We start from the raw sequence: 21,722 nt of genomic DNA on the forward strand, positions 1-21,722 counted from the left end.
GCCATTTTTTAGGGCTAGTAGAAAAAATAGCGGAAGAGATTTACTTTGTGGCCATATTTAAGCGTATTTTCATGTTTCCGAAGCTTTGTATCCAAGTCCTCGCGTTCTTGCAATAAAAAATGATTTTTGTTACCAGACTGGTGCTGCTAGCAGCGACGAACCGCGCGCGCCAGTAAATCCAGCGAACCAAGTGGCAGTTCTGCTCACCCACCACACCGGTCTGCGAAGACAACCCCGGAGTGCGCGGGCGCTCCGAGTGTGGTTCTTGGAGGCCTGCCTGGCACCCACGTGACGAAGGCACTCCAGGAGGCGTAGGCTACCGCAGGACTTCGTTCCATGCAGTTCTCATGCTTGCTTCGGGATGAAGGGACAAAGGGAAAGGCTGGTTAGAATCAGCAACGCAGTAAGTACAAAACCTCGTTACTATGCTGACCCAATCGAGCAGGTCCATTACCTGCACTATGAAGGAGTGCTACTTGCAAACACGCTTCAGTTAGGTAAACATTTATTGTCAGTCGATGTTTCGGACAGAGCCTGTCCTCTATATATATACCACGTGCCCCAGCTAAATGTAACCAAGCTTTTAAAAAACGCGGGATGTCCTAGCCGTCTGAAACCAAATAACGGTTGTTTAGAGTCGCGTAACCTAGTCTGTAGTATTTTTTCGTTCTTCAAGGTTGACTAATTAACTTTTTAATTATTGACTTGAGGAACAAAGTGCCAATGGAAAAATTGTAGTTCGCTTTGAGAAACAGCGTACTGAGACATTTGCAGCAAAGTAATATTTACGTAAAGTAGTTTTTTTACCTGCCTTTAACCATAACCCGCCCAATAAGAAAAAGCTTTCACATGACAAATGTGCCACTTCAACGACACAAGACGCGCCTTAAAGAATAAAATCCGTTTTTTCTGAAGTCCTCTCCTCGATGAGACTTTGGGTGCACATTGGGCCAGAGTAGTGAGTGAGCAGCTGGTCACGTGATTACTGTCTTTTAAGGCCAATAAATGAAGGTACGTACATCGTAACTTGACGCAAAACGTCACTGCCAGCTGTTTTTCGAGGCGATCTAAAACTTTCTCATTGACACTTTCTTCCTGAAATCAATAAATAAAAAGTTAGCTAATTGAACTTAACTAATAAAATAACTTTAAAAAGCGAAAAAAAATAATCAAGACTAGGCCAGGCGACTATAAACAACCCTGAATTGGTTTCACTGGACTAGGACACCTGGTCTTTTTTAAAAGTTTGGTTACCTTTAGCTGGGACGACACCCGGTATATCTGTGTGTGTGTGTGTGTGTGTGTGTGTGTGTGTGTGTGTGTGTGTGTGTGTGTGTGTGTGTGTGTGTGTGTGTGTGTGTGTGTGTGTGTGTGTGTGTGTGTGTGTGTGTGTGTGTGTGTGTGTGTGTGTGTGTGTGTGTGTGTGTGTGTGTGTGTGTGTGTGTGTGTGTGTGTGTGTGTGTGTGTGTGTGTGTGTGTGTGTGTGTGTGTGTGTGTGTGTGTGTGTGTGTGTGTGTGTGTGTGTGTGTGTGTGTGTGTGTGTGTGTGTGTGTGTGTGTGTGTGTGTGTGTGTGTGTGTGTGTGTGTGTGTGTGTGTGTGTGTGTGTGTGTGTGTGTGTGTGTGTGTGTGTGTGTGTGTGTGTGTGTGTGTGTGTGTGTGTGTGTGTGTGTGTGTGTGTGTGTGTGTGTGTGTGTGTGTGTGTGTGTGTGTGTGTGTGTGTGTGTGTGTGTGTGTGTGTGTGTGTGTGTGTGTGTGTGTGTGTGTGTGTGTGTGTGTGTGTGTGTGTGTGTGTGTGTGTGTGTGTGTGTGTGTGTGTGTGTGTGTGTGTGTGTGTGTGTGTGTGTGTGTGTGTGTGTGTGTGTGTGTGTGTGTGTGTGTGTGTGTGTGTGTGTGTGTGTGTGTGTGTGTGTGTGTGTGTGTGTGTGTGTGTGTGTGTGTGTGTGTGTGTGTGTGTGTGTGTGTGTGTGTGTGTGTGTGTGTGTGTGTGTGTGTGTGTGTGTGTGTGTGTGTGTGTGTGTGTGTGTGTGTGTGTGTGTGTGTGTGTGTGTGTGTGTGTGTGTGTGTGTGTGTGTGTGTGTGTGTGTGTGTGTGTGTGTGTGTGTGTGTGTGTGTGTGTGTGTGTGTGTGTGTGTGTGTGTGTGTGTGTGTGTGTGTGTGTGTGTGTGTGTGTGTGTGTGTGTGTGTGTGTGTGTGTGTGTGTGTGTGTGTGTGTGTGTGTGTGTGTGTGTGTGTGTGTGTGTGTGTGTGTGTGTGTGTGTGTGTGTGTGTGTGTGTGTGTGTGTGTGTGTGTGTGTGTGTGTGTGTGTGTGTGTGTGTGTGTGTGTGTGTGTGTGTGTGTGTGTGTGTGTGTGTGTGTGTGTGTGTGTGTGTGTGTGTGTGTGTGTGTGTGTGTGTGTGTGTGTGTGTGTGTGTGTGTGTGTGTGTGTGTGTGTGTGTGTGTGTGTGTGTGTGTGTGTGTGTGTGTGTGTGTGTGTGTGTGTGTGTGTGTGTGTGTGTGTGTGTGTGTGTGTGTGTGTGTGTGTGTGTGTGTGTGTGTGTGTGTGTGTGTGTGTGTGTGTGTGTGTGTGTGTGTGTGTGTGTGTGTGTGTGTGTGTGTGTGTGTGTGTGTGTGTGTGTGTGTGTGTGTGTGTTTCACCTAAGACTTTCTGCAATTTTTAAAAATAAGCTATTTGAATTACATGTGCGCTTTTTCTGGCATAGCATTGTCAGTGATGTAGTACATCATAATGCAGCTAAGACGTGCTAACTATCAGGATTGTTAGCCAATATTTAATAGTTAACTTTTAAACTATTACCGTTGGGCTCCTTAATTATTGAGAGGCATGTAGCCCACCGTAAGTAATGTCCATATCCGTTTTTAGAATTTCGAGAACGCGATTATCCTCGGCGCTGTGGCCCAACAAATTTCGCCTACATCGCGCCAAAATACATGCGGTTTGAGAAGCTTGCAGGCAAAGCAACCTGTCCAGTGAACCTAACTCGTCGAGACTGCCAAAATTTGTTGGGCCACAGCGCCGAGGATAATCGCGTTCTCGAAATTCGAAAAACTGATATGGACATTACTTACGGTGGGCTACATGCCTCTCAATAATTAAGGAGCCCAACGGTAATAGTTTAAAAGTTAACTATTAAATATTGGTTAACAAGCCTGCTAGTTAGCACGTCTTAGCTGCATTATGATGTACTACACCACTGACAATGCTATGCCAGAAAAAGCGCGCATCTAATTCAAATACCTTATTTTAAAAAACTGCAGAAAGTCTTCGATGAAACACTCTGTATACATACATATAGCTCAGTTGGAAGAGCACCGGATGCATAATTCGGAGGTCGTGGGTTCGGTTCCCATGGGCAGCATATTGTTACTTCGTCTTCTTTTCTAATCAATTATCGTTAAGTGATAACATGTTCAATAACATTCTCCACTGACCAACACCACAAAACAAATGAATATGAATAAAATCACCTCTGTTCCTTGATTTCTATGGCTTTTGGCTTCTTTTATACATATATAAGTGAAGCCAACAGCCATAGAAACCAAGGAACACAGGGGATTTTAATATATTGTAGCGTGCAACGCGAAATAGAACACCGGAGCTGAGACGACAAAACTGCGGCGGTCCCTCAGTGGCCCGAGCGCGCGAGCGAGAGCCAACTAACTTCTTCCTCTTCGCGTGCATGCACTACTGCTGTCTCTTCGAATGCATGTATCAATATATAGCTAGGTGGTGGTGGTGGTGAAAACATTTATTAAATCATAGGGAGAGGTGTTGGGGGTCGTGACCTGAAGGGTCACGCCCTTACAACCACTAGGTGGGATGCCTAGACAGGTACCCCATTGGCGTTTGCCGCAGCCCGGGCGCGCTGCGTTAAGGCCCTTTGGGCCTCGAGGGTGCAGCAACCGGACAGGGTCGCCTCCCAGTCCTCTCGGGTGGGTTTTGGGATAGGGAGTAGGGATGGGTTCTGCTGGCAGGCCCACACCGTGTGGTAAGTGTCAGACATCTCCCCACAGTGTGAGCACCGCCCGTCGAATTGAGGATCGAAATGTTGCAGAGTTGCCAGGCACAACATCGTGTTGGTGAGCAGGCGCAGGAGTACCTGCTCGTTGACCTTCCCCAGCCCTTTGCACGGGGTGGGAAGAGTTTGGTGCGTGGATTTGTAATACTCGCATATTTCTTTAAAAGTCTAAATCGGATTGAAATCAGTGTCCTGGTCGGCGTCGGGTCCCGTGGGAAATGCCCGGAGAGAGAGCGCGCGGGCGGCGGCGTCGGCTGACTCATTTCCGTGGACGCCTTGGTGACCTGGAGCCCAAACGAGAGATCGGTGCGCGGGATCCGAGTCTCGGCTACAATTATGGTAAATGCGATAAGCTAGGGGAGTAACCCACCCTTGCGTGACGTTACGGCAAGCCCCTCGCGAGTCGGTGATTATGTATTTGGAGGAGGTGTGAGAGGCTGCCAAAGCGATGGCAACCTCTTCTGCGTGAATTGCTGACTGGGCCTTGAAAGTAAGGGCGTGTACTGTTTTACCCTCGTGGACAACCGCGGCCGTGTACCATCCCCTGGGGTCCGGGCCGGACGCGTCCACGTAGAAGACTCCTGGTTTGCTCCGAAAATGGCGGTCCAAGGCTTCCGCCCGCGCCAGGCGCCTGCCATTATGATCCTCTTTGGACATATTGGTGGGGAGAGGCCGCACGTGGAGGGCGCGTCTCCAGTGTACGGGAAGGCGGCATCTCTCCTCTGTCAATTGAGTGTGCTGGATGTGAAGTCGGGCTAAAAGGCGGCGACCCGACCCTGTCTTTGTGAGACGAGTGTATTGGTTGTTGAGGTGGGCCTCCCGAAGCTCCCTAAAAGTGTTAACCATCGCCAGTGCCAAAAGGCGGCTGGTAGAGGTAGAGACCGGGAGGTCCAGCGCTCGTTTCATGATTTTGAGGAGGATGACCTCGAGGGCATCCTCCTCCTGTTTCCGCAGGTGGAGATAGGGAGTCGAATGCAAGATTCGACTGGTCACGAATACGTTCGCCAGCCGCAAGGCGTCTTTGCATCGTAACCCACCGCGCTTGTTGGAAACCCGGCGGACCATGCGGCCCACCTGGTCCCCCACCTGCCGGAGCTTGGCGAGTGTTGTGTCGCAGCGTCGCTGGTTGTGTATGAAAAGTCCGAGGACTCTGATTTCCTTGGATTCGCGAATGGGACCGCTTTGCAACGAGAGATTGATTTGGGTCGAGCATGTGCGCGAGGGACGCAAATGCACGAATTCCGATTTATGCGCGGAGCATTGCAGACCACAGTCTCGAGCATAGCGGTCCACTATGCTGGCGGCCGTTTGCAGGCTGGTCTCCATATCCCCCAGGCGCCCTTGCGTAGCCCAGATGGTGATGTCGTCGGCGGACAGCGCGTGCTGGACCCCTTCGACCGCACCCAGTAGGGCGGGTAGGCGCATCATGGCAATGTAGAATAGCAGAGGGGACAGCACCGCGCCTTGTGGAGTCCCCCTCGTGCCGAGCAGGAAAGGTCCGTGCTCTTCGTCCTGTATTCTGATGTAGGATAGTCTGTCCGTGAGAAATTGTTTAACGTAATTGAAGGTATTGGTGCCGCAGTGAGTTTGACTCAAATGTGTGAGTATGATCTCGTGAGTTACGTTATCGAACGCTCCTTTCAGGTCGAGCGCAAGGACTATTTTGTCGTTTTGGGGGTGTGTAATGGGGTTCAAGATTTCGCGGTCGAGTTGGAGCAGGACATCCTGTGCGGATCTATGTGGGCGAAATCCGAACATTGTGTCCGCGAAGGTGTTGTGTTGTTCGAGGTACTCGGACAGCCGATCCCGCACCATCGTCTCCATCAATTTGCCCACACACGAGGTTAGAGAGATGGGGCGGAGGTTGTCCGTGTCGATCGGTTTTCCGGCCTTCGGGATGAAGGTGACAAGGGCCGTTTTCCAGTCAATGGGGAGCGGGGTTTCCCCCGTCCATATCGCATTCATGTATTTTAGAAGGCACTGGTATGCTGTATCAGGAAGGTTCGCCAAAAGTTTGACGGTGACCTTGTCCCGGCCCGGCGTGGTGCCCCTCTTCATTTTGGCCAGACCCGCCCGCAGATCGTGAAGCTAGAAAGGCTTATCCAGCTCCGAGTTTTCTCTGCCAGCGTAGGAGTAGGCCGATCTGCGGGCGTCCTGAGTTGTGCACAGGTAGCGATCCCGGAGCGCCTGTGCCAACTGCGTTGTATTTCCTTGGAATGAGCGCATGGCTTTGTGTATTTGCTTCTGCGTTTCTGTACGGGTATGTGTTGGGTTGATGAGGGCTCGGAAGAGCCGCCACGTGTTGCGACTCGACATCTCCCTCGCCGCCGTGTTGCAGCGGTCTACCCAGTTTGAGTCAGCGAGTTGGGCCGCGTACTCTGCTGCCTGCCGGGTGAGGTCAGCAATGCGCGCTTGGAGCTTCTTGTTGTATTTCTGGCGCTTCCAGCGGCGCGTGAGGCCGCGGCGCGCTTCCCAGAGGTGGAGGAGGTGGTTGTCCACGTCCGTGACCACCTCGGTGAGCTGTATCTGCTTCTCGTGGGAGCGAAGGTGCGATATGACTGACCGGGACCAGTTTGGGTATCCCTGCTCTGTGATGTTCGTGTTGGTGTCGGACGGGAAATTTTGGCGAAAGGTGGTCCAATTGGGGATGCGTGCTAGTGTAGTAGGGCGCTTTAGGGGTCGTGTATGAACAGTGGTGTTGATGATGCAGTGGTCGCTGCCGAGGGTATCCTCGGTGTTGATCCAGTCTGCGTGTCTTATGTTGCGAGTGAAGGTGAGGTCCGGGCATGTGTCTCGGGTCACCGAGTTGCCTACGCGAGTAGGAAATGCCGGGTCGGTGTGGAGGGTGAGGCCCAGTGTGGACGCCAACTCCGCCTGCATGCGTCCGCGCACTTCCTCCTTACGATAGCCCCATAGCTGGCTAGGGGCGTTGAAGTCGCCCACAATCAGCAGGGGGTCGCGACCCGCCTCTTTAAGTGCACGGCTAAAGAGGTCCGCGAAGGTCACTCGCTTCAGTTTCGGGGAGCAGTATACATTAAGTACGTGCAGGGGAGGATCCGAGCTAGCCGCAGTGGCTCAGTGGTTACGACGCTCGGCTGCTGACCCGAAAGACGCGAGTTCGATCCCGGCCGTGGCGGCTGAATTTCGATGGGGGCGAAATTCTACAGGCCCGTGTGCTGTGCGATGTCAGCGCACGTTAAAGAACCCCAGGTGGTCGAAATTTCCGGAGCCCTTTACTAAGGCGTCCCTCATTGCCTGAGTTGCTTCGGGACGTTAACTTTATGAAATTTAAAAAAAATAGCCTTTCTGAGTTCATACATACATATATATGCGGCCCATATACAGGGTGTTTTACGTAAGACTGCGAACAATTTTTAAAAATGGGCTTTTTGAGTTAGAAGGAAAGTTTTTTGGCACAGCATGGTCAGCTCTGTAGCACATTAGAATATAGCTAAGATGTTCTAACTAACACGACGGTAAAACAATATTGAATAGTTAGCTTTTTAATAACTATTACTGTTAGGCTGCTCAATTACTGAGAATCGTGCAGCCTACCGTAAATAGTACCCACATCAGTGTTTATAGTTCCGAAAACAGGGTTACCGCTGGCGCTGTGGCCATACAAATTTTCACTACATCGTTCCAAAATACGCGCGCTTCCCAGAAGCTTGCAGGGAAGTAACCACTCCTGAACACGTAACTCGTCGAAATAGCCCAAATCTGTCAAGGCACAGCGCTGAGGGTAACCGTGTTTTCGAAATTCTAAAAAAGTGATATAGATATCACTTACGGTGTGCGTATCCCCGATTATGCTTCATGCTTCTGGGTTGCTCAGTTCATTGCAATATGAAGGTTTAAGGTAGATGAAGAAACACCGACAACCTAAAGCATTACATTACTGTCAGTAATGGTGCCTTTGATGTGTGCCTTTGAGCTCGCTAAATATGAACTTACTCATTTTACTCATTTCTGCTTAGACAAATGAAACTGCCTACTGAGAAAGGGGCGAGTGAACAAGGTTGAAACACAACAAAAAATTCCTGTCGTCACAATTTATTTTGTCTAGTGTTTTTGACCAAGCACTTGTAACAACAGCGTTTTGTTCCGTTACCGCAGCTAAGGACCACAGAAATATAAATCTGTCGTTGTGTTGTATTTATGTGTTTCTGTCTCTTTCTCTTCGTTAGAAATGCAGAGATCCAAATATTCAACTCTGAGCCCATTGAAATAAGGGATTGCAGCATGGCAGTCTAGAAGATATAATGAACACTCGTGGCCATCAGCTGCCAGGATAAAATTAGCATGGTTTGGGGAAGTGAACAAGAAGCCCAAAACAAAGTCTTCTGTAGTTTTCGAATTTCAAAAATGGGCTTGAAACTCCAACGAGTGCTACAGTTGTGTTAGGACGATAACGATGTTTCACGAAGTCCGGAAAACAGTTTTGACCGGGTTATTGTTCATTTTCACCAGCATATAAAAGGCCCCAACATATCAGCAGGCCTACTCAGAACGAGCGATTTAACGCATCACTTCTGCTGCAGACAACACTGAAAATTGCAACTATTCCGGAGCTAAACTGGTAGAATGCCTGAAGTGACCGACGGGAAAGATACTATTGTTTAGTCTTTCACAATTTGTTATTTTCATGCCGAAACGCATTTATACTATCATTCTAAACTAATTAAACTTACTGTTCTATAGAGCTTAGATACTTGTGTTCGTTTCAGCAATATGGACAAATATTTCAACTGTTGGCGTAACTGAGTGTATAAACCAGAAAGCAGTACAGCAGACTAAACGCACAATTTTTATACAACCTTCAATTTCAGTCGCCACCTGCGCGCTGCGTAACGTCGCATTAAACTCGTCGTAGCATCACCAATCACGTGAGCTCAAACTCCTGACCCAAGAGGTTCGTCTGTTCGCGACCCCCTCCGAAGCCGGCAAGTAGCCTGTCAGGTATCCTGTCACATTTTGTTGCCTTAAAGACACAGAAACATTACGAGGTTTGCTTCACTTGCGATACCCATTATTCGTTGTGTACGGATGCAAATGTCTGAGATGCACCCCAGCATAAGATTAACGTAATATAAATAACGTTACACTCAGAGGCCGTCACTGAAACTTCGTAGGTGGCAGCTCTGTACGCATAAGTTAATATTGCATGTGTTATTATGGTTCCTCTACAATGAAGAATCAAGCTTTGATAAATTACTACGGCTCGCAGCATGCTCGAAAAAGCGGCGAGCTTGTTTATGGCACCATCCATAGTCGTTTTATTTGTAAGCCTCGTTGATTAAATTAAATAAAAGCAGCGAACTCACCCATGAAGTTCACAGAAGCCCGGCCACTTGCTCAACCATGTGGTGATTGGCTGCCATGATGGACCAAGTACCGCGTCCAAAAGAACGCCACCTGCGAGAAAGGATTGAAAGAATTTCGAGGGCTGTGAAAAAGACCAGTATTTATCTATTCTCACTGATAAACAGCATGGTTGGACTGAAAGAGTTTTCTTCAAAACGCAGCGCTCCTAATGGTTTGGTTTGGTTTAGTGGGATTTAACGTAACAATGCAACTCAGGCTATGAGGGACGCCGTAGTGAAGGGTTCCGGAAGTTTCAACCACCTGGGGTTCTTTAACGTGCACTGGCATCGCCTGTAGAACTTCGCCTTCATGGAAATTCGGCGGCCTCGGCCGGGTTCGAACCTGCGTCTTTCGGGTCAGCAGCCTAGCGCCGTAACCACTGAGCCATCACGGTGGGGCTGCTCCTAATGATGCGGCACGACATATCAACTAGTTATCAGATGAAGGAATGTAGCCTTGAATGAATCCACGTGTAAGAATTCACTGCTCCGCACGGCCTTTCTTCAGTGTCCAATAAAATGGCGTGGACACTCACGTTACCATCCTTTTCGAAATATGATTCTGAGTGCTGTTTGCGGTTAAGCCTGTTGGCACGCATTGGCCCACACCTTTAGCGTAGTCCAGTGTCGAGGCTCGGGCATATTTCGGCCATATTTGTCGACTTTCGTCCAGTTAGTACAGGTCTGTTTAATATTTTTTGAAGTTGCAGTATTGAGCGATATGAATACTGCAAAATCAAATAGTGAATGGATTGACTTCTATGTTTCCGCATGCACCAATTGCTGTCACCTGAGATAGGAATCTGCTGGGCGTTCTGTGAGTGAACCAACATTATTTCCATAATTGGAATTAGTGCAGTATAGTGGGGCGGCGTGGACCCGAGGTGGGGGGGCGACTGCGTGGGCCCACGACGTGAGAGCCACTTGTTGCGATTGGTCAGTGGTTGTCAGCAGTCTATTCCATCCATCTTGTGTGGAAGCTGGCAATATATGTGTGTTGGGGAAGTTGTTTTGCGCATCTCTATAAGGTATGAGCCCGTTTTCCGGGGGTACCGCTGTTACAATTTGGGCTAGAAGGGTCGAAGCCACCGTTGGTGATAAGCGGCAAACGGGAGTTACCGTGAAGAGAATGAAAGTTACCGTGAGGGCAATGAGAGTTACCGTGATGAGAATAAGTTTCAAATGGAGTGAGCAGGGTGGCCAGGGCTCTGTCGAGGTCATGATGCGGAGGTTGGGGGGAGGGTATGTTGGGCATTGTTCTTTGTAGAGGCTGGTAATTTCAGCGCAGTCTCGGGGGTCACCGCCCGGCCATCCGGGGAGGACGGCGCGTCGGCCACCCGATTCCGATTCATAAAACCTCGGGCTAAATGGTCGACTCCCTCGTTCCCGAAGTTCCCAACAAAGGCAGGATGTGGAATCGTTCAGCAGCGCGCATAAAATGTAGCATTGGTTGCTTTAATCTGTGGCTGAGAAGAAAGAAGGCTCCACAAGGAGCCACGGATACGTCTCGGCTTAGTACTGGTTAAAAATTAAAACTCACGCCAATAGAGAACATACGATGCAATATATTAGAAATTTTTCATAGCCTGACATATTTTGCAGACAGGCGATGTGAGCAGCACAAGCATAAAATACATCTGGCTTAAATTTTATTCGATTCTAAGTATTGAGGGCGCTGCGAGTTTCATTCTGATTCTCAAGATTGCTAAACATAAGCGATATGAGCAGTTTTCAGCCTGTCCCGGTTGTGGATGAATTGAAAACAGAAGTCGCAACAGCTTTCATCTGCAGTCTCCAGTCTATTTTTTTTTATTTTAGCGTAAAGCCCATGTGTGCAAGATGGATGGCATTGTCGAGTAATCACACTAACAGTACTTAATCAGTTGTTCAAGTGTGTGGGAAAAATGTGTGTAAGGTAGAAGATATTCGCATTTGATTTTTGCGTTTACCTAGTAAACATTAACAGCAAAAGCAAGCTAGTAATCACTTGAACCAACCACTGAAAACCTGAAGTGGTTTGTGCTGCTGTACCACATCCAAAAAAACGCGAGAACTAGAAAAAAACAACAGATTTTGAGCATATGTAAACAATAAAATAGCACGGATATATTATAAAAAACGCCTGCAATTTCTCTCTCAGTGAGCTGTAGCGCTCGCTATTTACTGGTTCGATGGGTCATAACGAGCCAGACTCCACCCTTACAAACACTATCACGCGGACAAAGAACACCAGAACAATCGTGGATATGCCTTCCAAAGACACGGCAAGTCACCGCAACCCATCTTGTCAGTGTTTTCGGTGCTTTGAGGTCGCTACTATAGAAAAAGATTTAATTGATTGGATTTGATTTGATTTATTGGGGTTCAACGTACCAAAGCGACTCAGGCTATGAGGGACGTCGTAGTGAAGGGCTTCGGAAATTTCCACCACCTGGGGTTCTTTAACGTGCACTGACACCGCACAGTAAACGGGCCTCTAGAATTTCGCCGTCATCGAAATTCGGCCGCCGCTGCCGGGATCGAACCCGCGTCTTTCGGGTCAGAAGCCGAGCGCTGTAACCACTTAGCCACCGCGGCGGGGCCTACTATAGAAAAAGGATCTATTCACATGAGTCTCCCTAAGCTATTCTTCCTCGTCCGTCTTTAGAAAAAAAGAAACATGAACGCAGACAGACGTCTCAGATAGAACTCAGAGTTCCTTCTTTTCCTCATGGCGTGGTTCAGGCGCTCACCTACAAAGTGAGCCAGTTCTGTGACTCGTTGCCTCTAAACCACGAGACGCTTTATATCGCGAATAAAGCTAGGCTGAGAGCTAGAATGTGTTGTTTGTTTCTTGCCTGTGGACCCTGCTCTGAGAGACACGTACCCTGTATAAGGCCCTGTATAAGGCCGCACCGTTTAGTCATGAGCGTTCCCGACCACCAGCGCAGAAAGATAAAGAACATAATGTAGTACAGGGACACATCCCTAGGCCAGCGAGGCTGCGACTGCGAGTGCGTCCCGGTGCACAACCCGCGTCCTCTTCCGGGATGATCTGGGCAACGCGAAATAAAGTTCACCCAGAGCGGTGGCTCAGTGATGCTAGGCTGAGACAGTTAAGGCACTCGATTACTGAACCGGAGGACCAGGGTTCGTTCCCGGCTGCGGCAGCCAAGTTTCGATGCAGGTGAAACGCATAAGACGGCTGTGTGCTGTGCGGTATGAGTGTACGCTAAAGATCCCCAGAGGGTCGAAATTATCCCGGATCCCTCCACTACGAAGGCATAAAAGGAACAGAAACGACGTAGTCTGGGAGCAAACTTCCTTCGTCTATTCAAGCGCACACTTGTTTCAAAGACCATGAACCAACTAGAATGAAAAAGTTTCTCTTCCTTCACGGCGTAGTTAAGGTGTCCAACAAGAAATCAGGCTGTTACTGCGCCCTTCCTACTCGTCAACAAGTGAACACCCCATAAGGCATATACTACTTTTCGTTAGTGCGACAGACAAGCAAATTCTTATGGCCCCTCCTGTTCATATGAATGCTACAGCATGTTTGTCACCTGTTACTAGCACCTGTCAGCAAGTAGTCACCGTTTCTCGTCCTTGTGTATCTTGCTATAGATATGCGAGAGCATGGTGGTCCATTTTTGAAGACGGATCAAGTAACTAACCGTTTGCTTTCTTCATCGGGTCGTAGTTGGCTGCTGCGGGATATCCCCTTGGACATGTTGTTCGCACTGGACTGAGTGGAGCGTCAACGGAGAGGCACAAGAGCTCGCGAGTCTCAGCGGCACTCTGCTGGTACCAAGTGGCTCTGATGATTGTCTCCATGACAGCGAAGAACCAACATCTTGACTGAAACCAACTAAAACATGGGCGGCGTGTAGTGAAAACCTTTTTACTCAAACAAACGTTCGAGTAAGTTAAGAAAAGGGAGAGCAATGTTCTATTGTACTGTTGTATGAGGCAGAAATCTGCCGCAAGACAATTCATCTCTAAAAAAGTGGCTAAATTCTGCACCTCTCGTGAAAACAACTGGACACTTAAGCTCCGCCTTAAGGGTACGACGAGATGGAGTTAGAGTTAATGCCCATATATGCCGAATTTTCCATTGTCAAGTTCACATTCATAGTTGCCCGGAAGACCTCGTGCCATTGTTCGCGTATAAAGGTAAACATTTTCATCCTGTTGCCTTGCTTTTTTTGCGGAGCCATGAGCAACAAAATATTCTGTTGTTAGTCGCTCGCGTACCTCTCTGTCTTTATGCGTATTATGCGCACTTGGCATGCATTCTGTCCAGAAGCTAGTGTTGCCCTTGCTAGCGGAGGACATCGTGTTATTTATCGGCCGCAGGATAGCTCAAGCAGCCACCATTAATTGAGGCAGTTACGGCGCCTTTTTCACACAGGGCTACGAGGTCCAGTGTTTCTTTATTTTTACATAGCGCAGCCTCGCAGGAATTAAGACAAACGGGGATAACAATGTACATATAAATTATAACAATCACCAGCATATGGGAAGCATAGCTGCTGATTGTTATCTTCTGTCTATACATAGCATTGTAATTACTTCTTAACAAACTTTCAAACTTTCGAAACCAGGAAACGCATGGCAAATACATGTCGCCAAACCACAGGATGGGCACAAGTATACGGCCAGGAGTTACAAATATCTGTGTAGTGTGCACAATACGGAAGTCAGTATGAGCAGTGAAAGGTGAAATGTTTCGTTCGTGGTAACTTCTTACTGCTGGTTTCGAATGTTGAAAATAGTTTGCAACTGACTCAAATCGCTTGTGTATATGTGCAGTAAATTTAAACATTCCATGCGACGGCGTCAGGTAAGTGCAGCAACCGCAAGGTGCAGTAGATCTCAATTAACCCTCACAATTTTTTTATACAGTCTATAGACTGTCCATAGACTTCTGTCTATCATGTCTTAGACTCTCTTAGACAAATCCTAGGCAACAGTCTACAGGCATTTTAAATTGCTGTAGACAGTCTATAGATTTTCTATATGAACAAACACTTTCAGTATATAGACAGTCTATAGACTATGTATAGACAAAGAGAAATTTCTATAGTAAGGCAATAGAGCCTATAATGAATTCATACACCCTCTGTAGACCCCTTTTAAAGGGAAATGTGGTTATTTTTAGCGTAAACCTGAACGCGCCCATAGTGCTGCAGATTACAACTGTACAATTTTCTCAGGCACTGTAGGTGTGGGTGCTAGGCTCTCGTAGCCTCAATGATTCATTGCAAATCAACTCACCCACGATGGCTGGATTCAGGCGCAGGAAGCCCCGCCCAAGCCGCGCAGTGGTGGTTGGGGAAGTACCGCATCCAAAGAAACAGCGACGCTTGAAAATAAACAAGAACATCGGCAAACGTTCTTCCGGCTACGTGGAAGATCTCTCCTTGTATAAGTTTACTGAACATCGTATACCTTGTGTGAACAGGCAATTGCTTGAAAATAATCTTTTAGGCGCATTTCCAAGCTCCATATTTAGAGATGACATGAATGAATTCACGATCTTATTCGTAAACAGGTCAGTCATAATACTCAGCGTCAAACATTGGGTGAGCCATTGGCCCCAACATGTTTTGTACCCACAGAAGCATGGCACAACGAAGATGCCTTGCACATAAATCGACCTCTACGCTTAAGTATGCAAAACCCGTAAAGGCGTAGTCGGATAAAACTTGTCTGCAGCGGAGCTCCACCCACGTTCAAGACCGCCGCACAGAAATCCTCAACGACAAAAAAGTAGTCCATTGTTAAAACTTTGTTACCTAAACAAGAAGCTAAACAGAAGATTATAAGCTTTAGAATTCTGATACTTGACTTGATTAATATAGTGAAACATTAAAAAGTTGATTTCATTTACTATTGTCACTGGGCAGTGGAATAATACAGTTCACCACAGACCGCGACCAAGTCTTAGCAACTGCTCTTTTTTAAGTTGTATCCTACAATACATCTCTAATAACGCAAGGAGTAGAAACAGTTATCGATAATAAGCGCCCCTTTCTGGTGCTTTTTCGAGAAAAAAAATGCTTTGTTGCCAGCATTAGGCTTACGTTGCTTAAACCGTTTTTATGACTGGTTCCAGGTAGCCGAGATAAACGGACTGCCCTTCCACTACGTACCTAGGGGCCCGACTGCACGAGGTGGTTCTGTTAGTCGCTACGTTTAGCGCCGAAAGCCATCACCTCGTCTGCGGCGCAACTTCCTAGGAAAGCACTGGGGCACAGAAAGAAAACAGTCTCCGTCGGCACAGAACTTGATCCGGTCGGAAAATATGACTGAAATTTTGGTCTTCCTGTCGTTGCGGCAGATTTTTCTGAAGTATTGCGAAGCTGTGTATCGTTGCGAAAGAACTGGCTCTGTCGTTACGACAGGAGACTGCTTAATACTACAGAAAATCCTGTTGTTACGACAAGGATTTCTGTCGTCAGGTGCCAAAATACTCCAGAAAAGTATGTTATGACAACAGGCAATTTTCAGTTGTGGTTTTCGATATGTGGGCCCTTGCCAGTGGACCCTGCTCTCAAAGACACGTACCCTGCATTAAGGCCGCATCGTTTAGTCATGAGCGTTCCAGAGCAACCAGAGAAGATAAAGAACTTAATGTTGTGCACGAAGAATTCTTAATGCGAGCGAGGCTGCTGCGCTGAGCGTGTTCCAATGCACAACTCCTGTCCTTCTCCGCGGCGATCTGGGCAACGCGGCGATCAACGAAATAAAGTTCACCTAGAGCAGTGGCTCAGTGACGCTCAGCTGGGACAGTTAGGGTGATCGATTACTGATCGGGAGTACCAGGGTTCGTTTCCGGCCGCGGCAACCGCGTTTCGACGGAGGCGAAACGCAAAAGGCGCCCGTATGCTGGGCGGTATCAGAGCAGGCTAAAGATCCCCAGGTGATCGAAATTATCCCGGGTCCCTCCACTACGAAGACATAAAAGGAACAGAAACGACGTACCGTGGGAGCAACATCCTTCGTCTATTCAAGCGCACACTTATTTCAAAGATCATGAACCAACTAGAGCGTGAAAAAGTTTCCCTTCGTTCACTTACTTCTGTGCGCAGTTAAGGGGTCCAACAAGAAATCAGGCTGTTAATGCGCCCTTCCTATTCTTCAACAAGTGAACACCCTCAAGCCAAATACTACTTGGCATCAGTGCGACAGAGAAGCAAATTCCCATGCCCTGTCCTGTTCATGTGAATGCTACAGCATGTTTGTCACCTGTTACTGCCACCTGTCAGCAAGTAGCCACCGTTTTCTTCCTTGTGTGTATTGCTGAAGAGATGCGAGAGCATGGTGGTCTATTCCTCAAGAAGGAGCCACGTACTAACCGTTTGCTTTCTTCATCGAGTCGTAGTTGGCTTGGCTGCCGTTGCGGGTCCACTTGGACATGTTGTTCGCACTGGACTGAGTGGAGCGTCAACGGGGAGGCACAAGAGCTCGCGAGTCTCAGCGGCACTCTGCTGGTGCCAGGTACTTATGTTGCTTGTCTCGATGACAGCGAAGAAGCGCCGACTGCCCTGAAAACACCTATAACATGGGCGGCTTGGAGTGAAAACCTTTTTACTCGTATAGGCGTTCTAGTAAGTTTGGAAAAGGTAGAGCACTTTTCTATTGTACTGTTGTATGAGCCAGAAATCTTCTGCAAGGCAATTCATCTCTACCAAAATGGCTAAATTCTCCAACCTTCGTGAAAAAAACTGGACACTTAAGCTCCACCTTAAGGGCACGACGCGATGGAGTTAGAGTTAATACCCCTATATGCGGAATTTTCCATTGTCAAGTTTACATATTCACAGTACCTCGGGAGTCCTCATGCCATTCCTCACGCATAAAGGTAAATGTTTTCATCCTGTTGCCTTGCTTTTTTTCGCAACTTAACGGACCCATGTGCAACAAAATATTAAGTTGTTAGTAGCTCGCGTACCTCTCTGTCTATATGCGCATTATGCGCACTTCACATGCTTTCTGTCCCGAAGCTAGTGTTGCCCTCGCTAGATCGGGACGTCGGGCCACTCATGTGCAAAGCGTCAAGTTCGACCTCTTGTTCGCGTCTTTTTTATCGTCCCCAGGATAGCTCAAGCACCCGACATTCATTAGGGCAGTTATGCTGCGTTTTTTTACACAGCGCTACGAGGTCCAGTGTTTCTTCGTTTTTACATAGCGCAGCCTCGCAGGAATTAAAAGAAGTGGGGATAACAATGTGATCCAAATTGTAACAATCAGCAGCATATGGGAAACATAGTGCTCATTGTTACCTTCTGTATAAACATAGTATTTGTAATTACTTCTGAACAAACTTTCAAACTTTGAAAACAAGGAAACGCAGGGCAAAAACATGGCGCTAAATCAAAGTAAGAGCACAGGTATAGGGCCAGGAGTTACAAGTCTCTGTGCAGTGCGCACAGTACATAAGTCAGCGCGAGCAGTGAAAGGTGAAAACTTTAGTTCGTGGTAACTTCTTACTGCTGATTTCGAATGTTTAAAATAGTTTGCAACTGACTCAGATCGCTTGTGCACATGTGCAGTAAATTTAAACATTCGATGCGACGGACTCAGGAAAGTGGAGCAAGCCGCAAGGTGCAGTAGATCTCAATTAATCCTCACAATTTTTGTATACACTCTATAGAATGTCCATAGACTTCTGTCTATAAAGTCTTAGACTCTCTATAGACAAATCCTAAGGAACGGCCTATAGGCAATTTAATTGCTGTAGACAGTCTATAGACAATCTACAGATTTATGGACATACACTTTTAGCATATAGACAGTCTATAGATTATGTATAGACAAAGAGAAATATGCAGTCTATAGATTATGTATAGACAAAGAGAAATATCTATAATAAGGCAATAGAGCCTATAATAAATCCATGCACTCTCTCTAGACAATTTTCAAAAGGAAAAGTGCTTATTTTTAGCGTAAACCTGAACCCACCCGTACGGCTGCAGAGGAAAGCTGTACAATTTTCTCAGGCACTGCAGGTGTGGGTGCTAGGCTCTCGTAGCCTCAATGATTCATTGCAAATCAACTCACCCACGATGGCTGGATTCAGGCGCAGGAAGCCCCTCTTGAGCCGCGCAGTGGTGGTTTGGGAAGTACCGCATCCAAAGAAACAGCGACGCTTGAAAATAAAGAAAGGACGTCGGCAAACGTTTTTCCGTGTATGTCGAAGATCTCTGCTTGTATAAGCTTACTGAACATCGTATACCTTGTGTTAACAGGTAATTGCTTGAAAATAATCTTTTAGGCGCATTTCCGAGCTCTATATTTACAGATGACATGATTGAATTCACGATCTTATTCGTCAACAGGTCAGTCATAATACTGAGCGTCAAACTTTGGGTGAGCCATTGGCCCCAACCTGTTTTGTACCCACAGAAGCATGGCACAACGAAGATGCCTTGCAGATAAACCGACCTCTACGCTTAAATATGGAAAACCCGTAAATGTGTAGTCTGATAAAACTTAAGTCTGTAGCGGAGCTCTCCAAACGTTCAAGACCGCCGGTCAGTATTCCACCACGACAAAAAAGGAGACCATTGTTAAATCTTTGTTACCTAAACAAGTAGCCAAACACAAGAAAAAGATTACAAGCTCTACAAATCTGATACCTGACATGATTAATACAGTGAAACATTAAAAAATTGATTTCACTTACGATTGTCACTGGCCAGTGGAGTAACAAAGTTCGCCGCGGACCGTGACACAGCCTTAGCATGTGCTCGTTTTTAAATTGCATCCTAGAATAGATGTTTAATAGCGCAAGGAGTAGAAACAGTTATGGATAGTAAGCACGCCTTTTTGGTGCTTTTTGGAGAAAAAAGCTAGTTTGTTGCCAACGTTAGGCTTACGCCGCTTAAACCGTTTTTATAACTCGCTCCAGGTCGCCGAGAACAACGCACTGTCGTTCCTTCCAGTACGTACCAACGGGCCCGACTGACTGAATGTGGTTGGGTGCTGGTTCGGTGCACGAGACGAGCAAAGTGGTCGCTACGTTTAGCGCCAAAAAGCCATCACTGCGTCTGCGGCGCAACCCGCCAGGAAGGCACTGCAGTACAGAAAGAAAAAGTCTCCGTTGGCACAGATTTGAACTTTATCCGGGCGAAAAATATGACTGAGATTTCGGTCGTCCTGTCATTGCGACAGATTTTTCTGCAGTATTGCGAAGCTGTGTATTTTTGCGACAGAACTGTCTTTGTCGTTACGACAGGAGACTGCTTAATACTGCAGAAAATCCTGCTATTACGACAATGATGCCTACAGTGCGCTTCGTGAACCAACAACATTGCGCTGTAAGGAAAAACTTCAGCTGCAAGGAGCGGCAGGGGCCACACGAGAAAATTGTTCATAAACCGCAGTATATGACACAAATATGAATCTTGTAAGTTTGAGGTATTAATTTTGTGGAGAAATTTATTTTAAAAATGTGCCTCGCAAGATGTGTGTGGCGTGCGATGTGAAGTGAAAAATGATCATGTGATAGATTAGCGAAACGCATTTGTAAGGAAATAAAGCATATCTTATTGGTGGACATCGCTAACAAGGACGAGTGAGATTCTGAAATTTTTTTAAAGGAGGTGACCTTGGTTGGCTGATATGAGCAGCTGTGTGAGATCTCTAAGGGTTTAATTTGCCTAGCAGTCCTTAATCTATTCGGTGATAACCAAATGCCCTCCCATCTGTTCAAACAGCATCAATAGGCAACCACCGCTGAGACATCACACGTATGCAAACTCAGTGCAGTCGGATCAGGAAGCAGGAAAGACCTAGAAGCAGTCATGAAGTAACCGAGATAAATCATCTACGACCGCTTACCACCTTTCGCTTAACCCGCGATGTCGTTACCAGAGCGAAAGATGTACTGAAAGGAAAATGACATTGCACATACAGACGCCAAGCAGTCGGTGTAACTTCCGCAGGATTGCTGCCAGTTGGCCAAAGAAGCTTATCCATTCTACCAAGTATAACCCGTACTTTCATGTATACGGCAATGCATGCACTGGGCGCTATAAATGGCGATGTACGCAGACTGCGCTCATAAAGCCGTGTGTGGTGTTTATTATCTTATCGAGCTTGGACCCAGAATGTTCAGATGACCTGTGCAGTAATGGACGCTATGTCTGGATGCCAAATTTGGTTCAGGAGGTCAAGTTGCTTATACGCTTTATGGCTGCTCCATGCTATTCGACGACTGTCTGCATCCAATTTGCGATAGTTGTTCGCTTTCACGCGAAGCTGCTCATTGGATAGAAAAACTGTCAGCATGTACCAGGCTTGAGAAAACAGCAGAAGTCCTTGGCACCTCCTCGTCCTCCTCTCTGTAGGTGATACGCCACGAACATCTTTTTACGGTGTTCTAACTTCATCCACATTTTCCTCCATTTGGTGTATACAGATTAGTTCTCCAAGAATTAAAACGCACGTATCTGTTCTTCACTTCGCTTGCTACATACTCACCATGTGAACCGCCTTTTATTCAGGACTTTGCTCTTCTGTGGGCATGCTGATCGTGCTGTGCTGGCAACAATGACACCATCCCAAACACCCCCGGAAAAGACCAGGTATAATCGCCATCAGCCTGTCTAAGCCCACTGCAGGGCAAAGGCCTCTCCCAATTCTCAACAATTAACCCTGTCCTTTACCAGGTGCGGCCACCGTATTCCCGCACACTTCTTAATCCCATCTGCACACCTAACTTTCTGCCGCGCCCTGCTACGTTTGCCTTCTCTTGGAATCCCCTCCGTTATACTTAAGGACCAGCGGTTATCTTGCATTTGCATTACATGCCCTGCCCAAGCCCATTTCTTCCACTTGATCTCAACTAGGTTTTCATTAACCAGCGGTTGTAACCTCACTCACTCCGCCAACGTCCGATCTCTTAACGTTACACCTATCATTTTTCTTTCCATAGCTCGCTGCGTTGTCCTTAACTTAAGCTTAACAGACTTTGTTAGCCTCCACGTTTCTGCCCCATAGGTGAGTACCGGTAAGATGCAGCTACTGCATGCTTTTCTCTTGAGGGATATTGGTAAACTGCCATTCATGATCTGAGAGAAGCGGCCATATGCGCTCCACCCCACTTTTATTCTTCCAGTTATTTCCCTCTCAAGATCCGGATCAGCGCTCACTACCTGCCCTAATACCAGGAATAATGCGGTGCACCCAAGCCCACGTGATGCCACCCGAGGCTGTCTCTGACAGCACAGAATCCACGCCTCTCTTTTGGGCACTTGATAAGCACAGAAACTTTAAAAGCGCCTCTACGTTGTCATACGTATTTGGTTTGAATATGTGAATTGTTCCAACTTGACGCCTAAAGTATGCGTAGA

The 21,722-nt window shown here is 47.1% G+C and overlaps 1 protein-coding gene across 4 annotated transcripts in view; it reads right to left on the reverse strand.

Moving 5' to 3' along the window:
• The window catches only part of LOC149347751 (uncharacterized), a 175,206-nt gene extending 153,819 nt beyond the window's left edge, over positions 1 to 21,387 (reverse strand). For all 4 annotated transcript variants that reach the window (XM_089587410.1, XM_089587409.1, XM_089587411.1 and 1 more), the window contains exons 1-8: positions 20,851 to 21,387; positions 19,318 to 19,441; positions 18,427 to 18,514; positions 16,722 to 16,920; positions 14,638 to 14,725; positions 13,035 to 13,228; positions 9,343 to 9,433; positions 208 to 354 (exon numbers count right to left, since the gene is read on the reverse strand). In XM_089587410.1, the coding sequence (XP_089443536.1) occupies positions 208 to 354; positions 9,343 to 9,433; positions 13,035 to 13,228; positions 14,638 to 14,725; positions 16,722 to 16,782 (581 nt within the window). In that variant the 5' untranslated portion in view covers positions 16,783 to 16,920; positions 18,427 to 18,514; positions 19,318 to 19,441; positions 20,851 to 21,387. The remainder of the gene's footprint in view (positions 1 to 207; positions 355 to 9,342; positions 9,434 to 13,034; positions 13,229 to 14,637; positions 14,726 to 16,721; positions 16,921 to 18,426; positions 18,515 to 19,317; positions 19,442 to 20,850) is intronic.
• Between the last annotated feature and the right edge of the window lie 335 nt (positions 21,388 to 21,722).

This window comes from Amblyomma mixtum, chromosome 4, assembly GCF_055824585.1.
Source record: "Amblyomma mixtum isolate Tamu chromosome 4, ASM5582458v1, whole genome shotgun sequence".
Lineage (NCBI taxonomy): Eukaryota > Metazoa > Arthropoda > Arachnida > Ixodida > Ixodidae > Amblyomma > Amblyomma mixtum.